General features: G+C 42.5%; 2 protein-coding genes across 6 annotated transcripts in view; both read right to left on the minus strand.

Annotated features, from left to right (window-relative positions):
* Nucleotides 1-12,293, minus strand: part of SEC61B (SEC61 translocon subunit beta) — a 1,118,247-nt gene that overhangs the window by 23,918 nt on the left and 1,082,036 nt on the right. The window lies entirely within an intron of this gene.
* The window catches only part of INVS (inversin), a 426,566-nt gene that overhangs the window by 6,753 nt on the left and 407,520 nt on the right, over nucleotides 1-12,293 (minus strand). For all 5 annotated transcript variants that reach the window (XM_070727774.1, XM_070727772.1, XM_070727775.1 and 2 more), the window contains exon 16: nucleotides 11,871-11,954. In XM_070727774.1, coding sequence (XP_070583875.1) covers nucleotides 11,871-11,954 — 84 coding nt within the window. The remainder of the gene's footprint in view (nucleotides 1-11,870; nucleotides 11,955-12,293) is intronic.

Consider the following 12,293-nt stretch of genomic DNA (forward strand, 5'->3'; position numbering starts at 1 on the left):
ACAGTTCCTTAAGGAAAGGCGGGAAAGAAAGGGCCCAATTGCAGGCCCGCTTGCTTCCCCGCCCCTTAAATCCCGGATTTTCTCCTCCCCGTCCCTCCTGCAGCCAAACGGTTGTTTAGCCGCCGGTGGGCAAGGTAAGAAAATCGTCCGGGGGGGCCCTGGGCCTGGCAGCGTGGCCCGCTGCCGGGACTCTCCTCTAAGCGTCCGTGGGGTGGGGCACTGGGGGGCCACAACAGGGGGCCGTGGAAAGCTAAGAGGCCTAGCGGCGCGGCCCGCCGCTAGGCCTCTTAGCATCCATGGGGGGGATGCCAGTGCTGATCAGGAGTTGCAGCGTCCATGGGGGTGGGGAATGGCAACGACTGGACAGGGAGCCGGAGAAAGGTAAGAGGCCTAGTGGTGGCCCGCTGTTAGGCCTCTAAGCGTCCATAGTGGGGGGGGGGTGCCAAACGTCCGGGAGCCACAGCGTGTGTGGGGTGTGTGTGTGTGTGCCGCCGATGGTCTGGGAGCTGGAGCGTGTGCGTGTGGGGGGGGTGCTGCCGTCCGTCCGGGAGCTGCAATGTGGCAGGGTGTGTGCGTGTGCCGCCGTCCGTCCGGGATCTGCAGCATGTGCAGTGTGTGTGTGTGCCGCCAGCCATCCAGGAGCTGCAGTGTGTGCGGGTGTGTGTGTGTGCCGCCATCCGTCCGGGAGCTACAGCGTGTGCTGGGTGTGTATGTGTGTGCCCGCCGTCCGTCCGTGAGCTGCAGCGTGTGCGGGATGTGTGTGTGTGTGCCGCCGTCCGTCCGTGAGCTGCAGCGTGTGCAGGGTGTGTGTGTGTGTGCCGCCATCCGTCCGGGAGCTGCAGCGTATGCATGGTGTGTGTGTGTGTGCCGCCGATGGTCCGGGAGCTGCAGCGTGTGCGTGGGGTGTGTGTGTGTGCTGCCGTCCGTCCGGGAGCTGCAACATGTGCGTGGGGGGGGGGGTGCCGCCGATGGTCCGGGAGCTGCAGCGTGTATGTGGAGAGATGAAGGGAAAGAGGGAGAAACGCAGGGAGAAACGCAGCGTGTGTGGGTTGTGTGTGTGTGTGCCGCCAATGGTCCGGGAGCTGCAACGTGTGCGTGGAGAGATCAAGGGAAAGAGGGAGAAAGGCAGTGTGTGTGGTGTGTGTGTGTGTATGTGCCGCCGATGATCCGGGAGCTGCAGCGTGTGGGGGGGCGCCAATGCTAATGCAGTCCGTCCGTGGTGGGGCTGCAGGGCAGGCACAGCAGCCCAGGGAGAAAGAGGGAATTGAGATAAAGAGAGAGGGAGAGAGGCAGGGACAGAAAGATAGAAAGGAAAGAGGGAGAGAAAGATAGAAAGGAAAGAGGGAGAGAAAGGGAGAAAGGAAAGAGGGAGGATGAGATAGACAGGAGGGAGAGGGGGAAGTAGGATAGAGAGAGGGAAAAGGAAGGGAGAGAAAGGGAGAAAGGCAGGGATAGAAAGATAGAAAGGGAAGAGGGAGGGAGAGATAGAAAGGAAAGGGGGAGAAAGGAAAGAGGGAGGATGAGATAGAAACGAGGGAGAGGGGAAGTAGGATACAGCGAGGGAAAGGGAAGGGAGAGAAAGGGAGAAAAGCAGGGATAGAAAGATAGAAATGAAAGGGAGAAAGGAAAGAGGGAGAAAAAGAAAGGGAAGAGGGAGGGAGAAATAGAAAGGAAAGAGGGAGGATGAGATAGAAAGGAGGGAGAGGGGGGAAGTAGGATAGAGAGAGGGAAAAGGAAGGGAGAGAAAGAGGGAGAAAGGCAGGGATATAAAGATAGAAAGGAAAGAGGGGAAAAGGAAAGAGGGAGAAAGGCAGGGAGAGAAAGATAGAAAGTGTGGATGTACCAATAGGTATGGTTAATTTATTATATTTGATTTGTTCTAGCACCCACTTAAGCACTGCAAACTACCTAAGATTAGCCTCTTACAACAGCTATTGCAAATTATAAATCTTTCCCTCTAGAAATACAAGATGTATTTGAGAATGGACAAAGACAAAGATGGAATGGTCATCATCAATGTGAGAGACAGACGTGAGAAACTGTAATGCGAATCAGACTTTTTTGACTTATTAAATACATTTATGGATATTGATAATGTTTTTAATCTGAGACTGACAGACTAAACCTAAAGTTCTCAAATACATCTTGGTATTTCTAGAGGGAAAGATTTATAATTTGCAATGGCTGTTGTGAGAGGCTAATCTTAGTTAGTTTGGAGTGTTGAATGATTACTGTGTATTTGAAAATAAACTATTCAAAATATAGAATTATGGCTGCAAGAACTCACTTATGTGTGATAGCGCACGCCCACACTTACTTTGTTTGTTTGTTTATTTATTTATACTTTTATGCCGCCCAGTCCCAAAGGGACTGCCGCTCAGACACTATACTTTTCCGCCCATCCCGAAAAAAAATTAGAGGGAACACTGGTGACCACCATTGAATTGATATATTCTACACCTCTAGGCCTAATTACTAATTACATAGAAACATAGAAGTCTGACTGCAGAAAAAGACCTCATGGTCCATCTAGTCTGCCCTTATACTATTTTCTGTATTTTATCTTAGGATGGATATATCTTTATCCCAGGCATGTTTAAATTCAGTTACTGTGGATTTATCTACCACGTCTGCTGGAAGTTTGTTCCAAGGATCTACTACTCTTTCAGTAAAATAATATTTTCTCATGTTGCTTTTGATCTTTCCCCCAACTAACTTCAGATTGTGTCCCTTTGTTCTTGTGTTCACTTTCCTATTAAAAACACTTCCCTCCTGGACCTTATTTAACCCTTTAACATATTTAAATGTTTCGATCATGTCCCCCCCTTTTCCTTCTGTCCTCCAGACTATACAGATTGAGTTTATTAAGTCTTTCCTGATACGTTTTATGCTTAAGACCTTCCACCATTCTTGTAGCCCATCTTTGGACCCGTTCAATTTTGTCAATATCTTTTTGTAGGCGAGGTCTCCAGAACTGAACACAGTATTCCAAATGGTCTCACCAGCATTCTATATAGCGGGATCATAATCTATCTCTTCCTGCTTGTTATACCTCTAGCTATGCAGCCAAGCATCCTACTTGCTTTCCCTACTGCCTGACTGCACTTTTCCCCCATTTTGAGACTGTCAGAAATCACTACCCCTAAATCCTTTTCTTCTGAAGTTTTTGCTAACACAGAACTGCCTATACAATACTCAGATTGAGGATTCCTTTTCCCGCTTGGATTTGCGCATGCGTCGCTTCAGATAGACGCACCGAAAGAAAGCTCCCTCATGTGAAGGAGGAAAAGAGAAAGTTAACCCCCGACAACCCTCTCTAGCTTGGTGAACAGTGGATTGAGAGGAAGCGGATTGAACGGAGCAGTTGGAAACTCTATAAAAAAGAGTTAAAAGAAGAAGCAATTCACAGTTCTAAACGTGAGTAGGGGGAGAAGTGAGAACAAAGGGAAGATGGCATCCACTTCGGAGCTGGAAGGAAAGATGGATTCATTGCTAACGGCATTTGCCAAAATGGGACAGTTACTTCAATATATGAAAAAGGAGATTTCGGCTGTTGGAGCGGGGGTGGCGGATTTGAAAGAACAGTCTAAAACACAAGATCAAAGAATTGGGAAACTGGAGGAGGGAAAGACTCGCCAGGAACTCCGCATAATCAACTTAGAGGACAGACAAAGAAGGGCTAATCTCCGCCTAAGGGGATTCCCAAATGAGTTTGTGGAGAGTAAACATCTTATTCAAGCAACTCACCGATGGTTCAGTGAAAATAATGTTAATTGTGACCTAGGTGAATTTGAAAGAGCGCATTGGGCTTTTGGATCTAGGAATAAAGATCAAAAAGATATTATTGTAAGGTTCAATTCAGAAAGGAGGGCGGCAGAAATATTCAGAGAGTTAAAGGAGATCTCAAACTTACGTTACAAGGCTATTCCAATACAAGTTTTAAAAGATTTGTCTGCAGAAACTCTCAAGATGAGAAACCAGATGAGAGAAGTCACCTCCCAACTTTACGAAAATGGAATCCGGTTCTCATGGCGTTATCCCGCTACAGTAATTGTTTTTAAAGACTCCAAAGTTTTCCAGGCGAGATCTCTGAAGGAGGGAAAGATTCTGCTTCAACAGCTGGGAATAGGTTTGGAGGGATGTTCCCAGGCTTCGACATCAGAAAGCCAGCCAGAAGTTGGAGACGGCGATGCGAGGCATGGAAGAAGGGAGGAGGATTTGTTCATGCTTCAACCGATTCGTGCAGCAGAACAAAGCAAGGAGGAAAAAATCGCAGCTCTCCAAAAGGAACTGGATTTTCTCCAGGAGAAAGAGAAAGAGAAAAGAGATGAGCCGAGGGTTACGCGCCAGAAGAAGAAATAATGAATTGAACTGAGCTGAATTGCTAATATGGTATCATGGTTTTCAACTAATTAATCTTTTCTTTGTGTATTTCTCCTTTTTTTCTTCCGCTAATCAATAAGGGGAAAAGAGGGAAGGAGGGGGGAATCTTTTGATATGGTATTAAATGGGGAAAGACGGGGGGGCTTTCTAGTGGAACGCAAATCCAGGGGTGCCTCTCGATAACGAAAGGTTTTTTCGTGGCCTCCCCTTGGGGGGTGGGTGGCAGGGAAGAGGCACTAGGGTGGGGATTCATGGCAATTAAAAAGGATTTTTCCGGTAGGCTCTGTTTTGCAGGAGGGGGAAATGTATTTAAAATTATGTAAATGGGTGATACAGTATTATTGTCGTTGAATGTAAATGGTCTCTCATCACAGAAAAAGCGCTATAGAATCATGAAGCTAGCTAGGGATAGTAAAGCTGATATTTTATTTTTATCTGAAACTCATAAAGGAAGGGAAAAAACAGAAAAATTAGTTACAAATGGCGAATGGCAACAAGTCTATGAGTCGAGAGGGACGGTAAAATCCAGAGGAGTCGCCATCTTGATCAACCGAAGATTGCTATTTCAATTAACTAATATTAAAAGAGACAAAGACGGTAGAATGCTATTCATTAAGGGGAAAATAAATAATAAACTAGTAACCTTAGCAGTAATTTATGCCCCCAATGTAAATGCAAAACAATTTATAATGAATGTGAAACGTAAATTAGATAATTTTGCGGAAGGTATAGTGATTTTAGCATGCGATTTCAACTTGGAGTTAACAGCAGGGAGGGGGGGAAAGAAAAAATTACATTTAAATAAAATTAATATGACGGATTTGCATGAAAATATAGTAAATAGGGACACTTTTTACTCAGCAAGACATAATAAATTTATTTGCATTGATTATATGTTAATTAATAAAACAGCAGACATACAGCTCAAGAAAGTGGAAGTGAAAAGCATTTGGTTATCAGACCATGCCCCATTATTAGCAGTGGTTAAGTTAGAGGATGTGTTAAAGCAGTGTTTTTCAACCAGTGTGCCGTGGCACACTAGTGTGCCGTGAGACATGGTCAGGTGTGCCGCGAAGCTCAGAGAGAGAAAGAAAGCAAGAGAGAGAGAGAGAAAGAAAGAGAAAGAAAGCGAGAGAGAGAGAAAGCAAGAGAGAGAGAAAAAGAGAGGGAGGGAAGGAGAGAGAGAGAGAAAGACATAGAGGGAGGGAGAGAGAGAGAGAAAGAGAGCAAAAAAGAGAGGAAAGAAGGAAGAGAAAGAAAGAGGGATGGAGAGAGAGAAAGAAAGAGGAAGGGAGAGAAAGAAAGAGGGAGAGAGAAATAGAGCGAAAGGGAGGAAGAGAGATAATTTTTTTGTCCAAACTTTTTTTAGCCCCCACCCCGCCCCACTCAATGTGATCCAGGGTTTCGTAAATGTAAAAAATGTGCCGCAGCTCAAAAAAGGTTGAAAATCACTGTGTTAAAGGATATGGAGATACAACCCCGTGGTTTCAGCTAATGAGGAAAATAGAATTAAATTACAAAAGGAACTGAATGGATTTTTTTGTACTAACGCAACAGGTGAAATTAAGCAAACAATAGTCTGGGATACACATAAGGCTATTATGAGGGGTAATTGTATTAGTGCTGAAGCTTTTATCAGGAAATCCTGGGAAGTTGAAAGAAATAATTTATTAAAGGAAATAGATTTAATCCAAGAAACTTTAAAAATTACAAGAAATAGAGCTTGGAATACACTATTATTATTTAAGAAAAAGAAATTACAATCACTTGATGAAGAAAGATGGAATAAAATGAAGATGGTTATAAAACAAAGAATTAGGGGTTGGGGGAACAAATCAATGAAACAAATGGTACACTATTTGAAAAAAAGAAAAGAGAAATCCCTTATCTCTGCTTTAAAGGATAAGGAAGGTGTAATTAAACATAGTAATGCAGAAATGGGAAAAATAATGAGGGACTTTTATGGGGATTTATATAAAAAAGAACATACTACATTGCAAACTATAGATGTTAAAGAGAAATTAACGGAAGAAGATAGACAAATGTTAAATGCAAAAATTACAAACGATGAGATATCTAGAGTTATTAAAGGGTTGAAACCTGCTAAAGCCCCAGGTCCAGATGGTTTTACTGCTGAATATTATAAAACTTATATGAATGAATTATTACCGCATATGGAAAAATTGTTTAATACTGTAATTAAATATGGGAGATTCATTTTGTAGAATTATAGAAATAGTTTATAAGGATAATATAGCCCAAATCAGAGTAAATGGTAACAGAACAGAAATGATTAAAATCCAGAATGGAACCAAGCAGGGCTGCCCATTATCCCCAATGTTATTTGCACTGGCAATTGAGACTTTAGCAAATAAAATTAGAAGTGATAAGGAATGGAGAGGTTACCAAATAGGAAAAATCGAATTGAAATTAAATTTGTTTGCAGATGATGCTATAGTGATGTCTGAAACCCCAATTGAAATGATGAAAAGAATAATGATATTGCTCCAGGAATTTAAAGATCAATCGGGACTTATGGTCAATATAGAGAAATCTGAGATAATCTGTTTAAACACCGGCCCCAAAGAGCAGATTGAGATACAAAAAATATCAGGATTGAAATTAGGTTGCAAAAAGATGAAATATTTAGGAATTTGGTTGTTTAAGAATCCAATTAAAATAGTGAAGGCCAACTATAATTTAGTATGAAAAAAAATTCAAAAGCAGATTAAAAATTGGAAGGGGAAAAAGTTGGGAAGAATTGCCAAGATTAGGGCCCTTAAAATGATGATAATACCAAAAATGATGTATTTATTTCAGGTTCTACTGGGTATTTTCCCTGGGGCAAAATTAAGAGAATGGGATAGTAAATTAAATTTTTGGATTGAAGGAAATAAAAAGCCTAGAATAAGAAAACATTGGCAGTTTGCACAAGAGAAAGGGGTGGGTGGGGAAGCCCATGCCTAGTATTATATAGAGAAGCATTTCAAATAGAAAGATTAATGGAATTACAGTTATGGGGGGAAAAGAAATGGGTAAACTTAGAAAAGGAAATTAATAATTTAAATAATAAAGAATTGTTATTTAAAAATTGGAGTAGAACAGAAATCAGTAACTTAATTGATCCTCTCAAAGCATGCTTAGAAATATGGTCTAAATAGCAGAGGAAATGTGGAACTAGGAACTCCAAGCTATCAACGTTATACGTATTGAATACAGCGGAAGATATTAACTTAAGCAGAATTATTAACGTATTAAATAGCAAAGAGATAACGAGAATTGAACAATTATATGAGAAAGATGGAAGAGTTAGCAGAGCTAGATTGGAATGGTGGATTGGTCAACAGAAATGGCTGCAGATTAATGCAATAAGCTCATATCTAAATAAAAGTGAGAATAAAGAAGCTCTTTTACGAGAAGATAATTGTCTAGAAAAAATAATAAGAGAAAAGATTAATGAGAGTAAAGCACAAGCCGGTAACATATATAGAATGCTATTGCAGGTGGAAGAGGAAGTAACCAAAAGTTTGACAAGATGCTGGCAAAATGACTTACAAATAGATGAAAGTGAAATGAAAGAAATAGTAGAAAATATATATAAGATTAAAAATACGAGAATTAAAGAAATAAGAAGGAAAATTTTACATAAATGGTACTATACACCAGTACAACTTGCACGCTTCCAGGGGAAAGAGAAGGGTAACTGTTGGCATGGGTGCCAAGAAAAGGGAATCTTTATGCATATGTTCTGGGAATGTGCAGAAATTCTGGAATGAAGTACAGAATGAGATTAATAAAATGTTAAATATTAACTTTACAATTACAAAAGAAATAGCAATTTTAATCAAACAAAGGAAATTAGGTGAATTTAAGGAAATTAAATCTGCGGCATTGGAAAGTGCTCAAGCGGTGGTGGTATTGGGTTGGAAAGATTCCACGAAATGGACATTACAAAAATGGTACTGGTACATGGTGGACCACATACACTTCGAAATTATGGAAATAAAATTAAATAATTTTGACAAGAACAAATTGGAGAAGCTGATGGTACGATGGAATAAGGTGAACGAATATATGTTGAATAGAATCTGTGATGCAAATAGAATCTGTGATGGAAAATAAACTGCGATCACTCTTTCAGTAATACTTAATGCAGGATAGAGCCAGGGAATTATAGATAAACAAATAAAAAAATTTGAATCCTCTTGTATGGGTTGTGGGGGTGATGGGGGGTGTTGTGTTGTTAGGTGATGGGCACATGCACTGTGCACTGTTATATGTTTGTTGTATGTAACTACCTTCTTTTAAAATTAATAAAATTTATATTTTTTTTAAAAAGAGGATTCCTTTTCCCCAAGTGCATTATTTTACATTTGGAAACATTAAACTGCAGTTTCCATTGCTTTGACCATTTATCTAGTAAAGCTAAATCTTTTACCATATTACAGACGCCTCCAGGAATATCAATCCTATTGCATACTTTAGAGCAGGGGTCCCCAAACTTTTTACACAGGGGGCCAGTTCACTGTCCCTCGGACTGTTGGAGGGCCGGACTATTAAAAAAACCTATGAATAAATCCCTATGCACACTGCACATACCTTATTTTAACGTAAAAAAACAAAATGGGAACGTACTATTTAGAGGGGGGGGGGAAGAAGTCTGAAATTCATATATGTTTATGTTTTGTTTTTAATTTTCTTTTGTTAACATCTGATTGGTTATACAAGGTTTTCTTGGTTTATAGAAAAATATAGAAAAATATTTATAGAAAAATATATAAAGAAAGAAGAAAGCACTTTGGCATAATGGTTAAGTTAGAAATATAATTGGTGTTGTACTTTTTGAAGGAACATTAAGGAGGGAATTTAATTAAAAGAAAAGTATGTACCTGGATCACAACATTAGAAAAAAAACTTTTGCAACTTTTTTGATGATTGATATTAGTTACTGACAAAATACTGCATTTTATTCAGGGAAAATTAGATGGTACATTGTATTGTTTGAATGTATGTTGAGAGAAAATTTTAAAAAAAATTACACACCCCCCAAAAAAAGTCCTTCCTTCCTCCACCCCTCAATTCATTTCATTCTTCCTTCCTTCCTTGTTCCCTCCATTTCTTCTTCTTTCCCTCCCTCCCTCCTTCCCTCCTTTCCACTTCTCTCTTCCCTCTCCCTTTTTTTCCTTCTTTCTCATTTGTTTTGTTTCCCTCTCCCTCGTTCTTTCCCTCCATCATTTTCTCATTTTTCTGTCACATTTCCTCCCCCTCTCACTTGTTTTCTCTCCCTCTCTCTCATGCTTTCCTTCTCTTTCTCTCTTTTTCTTCTCTCTTCCTTCCTCTGTTCTTTTTTTTTCTGCCCTGCAACGCGCCGCGAGCCAGTCGGCTGCAAGCAGAAGCTCCAAGACAGTGGCACCGATGTCAGGTAGCAGTACATTGCTGGCGCTGCGCTGGGCATGGGCTGGCACTGGCCCGCTGGCTGGGCCGGGACGGAGGTGCCAGCCCCATGCCCAGCGCAGCAATGTACGGCGTCCTGCAACACATCAAACCGCCGCCGCCGGTGCCTTGCAGCCAACTGCCCCACCGCCACCTTACGGCTACTGCTCAGTGCCCTCCCGCTCGACCCACATTTGGCGGCGCCACCTTCGCGGCTTGCCCTGCTGCCCCGCGCCTGCCACAGCTGCCCAGTGCAGCCGAAGCCCGGGGCAGAGTAGGCGGCGGTGGCTGCTTCAGGCCCGCCCCCAAGCTGAGCTTCCTTTGGCTTCCTTCGATGCAAAGCTGCAAAGCTCACCTGCCGCCTCGAAGGAAGCCAAAGGAAGCTCAGCTCAACGAGGACCGGGTGTTGGTCCCTTGAAGCTGCCGCCGCCGCCGCCCACAAAGGAGATCCCTTGCCCGAACGGAAGCAGCAGCGGCGAGCTCAAGGAACCAAGAACCGGTCTTTCTCGGCACTGAATTGTTGCAGCTTCTGAGGCCGCCTCTGCCTCCAGGCGAAGGGATCTCCTCGGTGGGCGGCCTCGGTCCGAAAAGGACCGGCTGTTGGTTCCTTGGCGGAGGCGGAGGCGGCCTCAGAGGCTGCAACAATTCAGCACCGAGAAAGACCGGCTGTTGTTCCCTTGAGCCCGCCGCCGCCACCTCCATTCAGGTGAAGGGATCTCCTCGGTGGGCGGCGGCGGCAGCAGCTTCAAGGGACCAACAGCCGATCCTCGTTGAGCTGAGCTTCCTTTGGCTTCCTTCCTTTCTCCACCAAGGAGATCCCTTCGCCCGAACGGAGGCGGCGGCGGCGGGCTCAAGGGACCAAGAGCCGGTCTTGTTTACTGCCCCCTCCAGACGCTCTTGCAGGGCTTCCAGGCTCCCCGCGGGCAGCGAAGAAGCAAAAAAGCAGCACTCTCCCGCTCTCTCTCTCCCTCTCTTTCTTGCGTTATTTCTCTCCCACACTCCCTTTCTATGTCTCCCTCTTTCTCTCTCTCTCCCTCTCCGCAGCAGACCCCCCCCACGCCAAAAGTGCCCAAGCGCGCACAAACCTCACCGGTGCAAAAAAAAAAAGCAAAAAAGCGGCACTGGAGGGACAAAGATGGTCTGCAGCTGAGCGTCTGGAGGAGGAGGAGGCGGAAAGCCAGGGGGCGGGGAGGAAAGCAATTGGCCAATTTCTTTCTCAAAGGAACTGTTGCTGCTCTGCCATAGTGTGCTTTCCTCCCCGCCCCCCTGGCTTTCCTCTTCCTTGCCGCCGCCAGACGCTCGGCAGCAGAGTGGAGATGAGATTCAGAACTTAGTATATTATAGATGGTAAAATTTCGTACGCTGCCGTGGGCCGGGTAAATGACCTCAGCGGGCCGCATCCTGCCCGCAGGCCGTAGTTTGGGGACCGCTGCTTTAGAGTCATCGGCAAATAGGCAAACCTTCCCTACCAAACCTTCCCCTATGTCACTCACAAACATATTAAAAAGAATAGGACCCAGAACAGACATTACACCTCTAGACCTAAGGTTTATCTGACATGTCCCTTTCCAAAATCTTCATGAACTTTTCGTGCAACAGAAAGAATGGAAAATCTACAAAAATGTGGTGAAATCTTATTCAAGTTGAACATTTAAAGACATTTTAGAATGATAGATGTCAGTACTGGGATTCTTTTTATTTATGCTGATAATTCCATTCATATGATCAAAAAAGGCATAGAGGGGAAGGGGGAAGTCAGCAAAAAAGTTAGTGATGATTCTGTCTCAATGAACACTGGTAATATATAAAGGCACGACATAAGTTTAGTTTGAGTTCTGCCCTAAAGAAGCTAACAATAGGACTAGTGAAATGTCTACACATATTCACTGTCTCACATGGCCTTTTCTGGAAGATCTTTCACCAATCTTCATTTTGTCATTTTTCCTAGCACACCCAAGAAAATTCCACAAGCTTTTTTTTTCTGAGGTTGTTATAGTATGTATCTTTTGCCTCACATCTAATGTTTATAAAGATAATATACACTGGAATTGTACCTGATATTAACTGAAGTTCACAGAATTGCTGTTTTGAAGAAGGCAATCTCATTGGGTGATTCACCTTTCCTTCTTGTGAGTGCCCTTTAAAAACAAATTTCCAAAATATATGAATGTTTAATTCCTCAATGAATGAAAAGCATTTATCAACATAAATAAATAAAAATAATGATAATGAATTTTTTAAAAAATAATTTTCATTGATTATAAAAAAGAAAAGAAAACAAACAATACATAACAAAACATTAAATGAACATTTTCAAAATGTGAACTATAGGTGGTACACATCATAAAAGTAAAAACTTAATGCTGTGACTATAAAAAGTGATTTTTATGAATACATCAAGTAACCTGGTATAAGTAACCTATCACTAAGTAAGCATTGCATATATACTGTAAGTTAAGGTTAACGTAATTTACATT

The sequence above is a fragment of the Erythrolamprus reginae genome, chromosome Z, assembly GCF_031021105.1.
Source record: "Erythrolamprus reginae isolate rEryReg1 chromosome Z, rEryReg1.hap1, whole genome shotgun sequence".
Taxonomy (NCBI): Eukaryota; Metazoa; Chordata; class Lepidosauria; order Squamata; family Dipsadidae; genus Erythrolamprus; species Erythrolamprus reginae.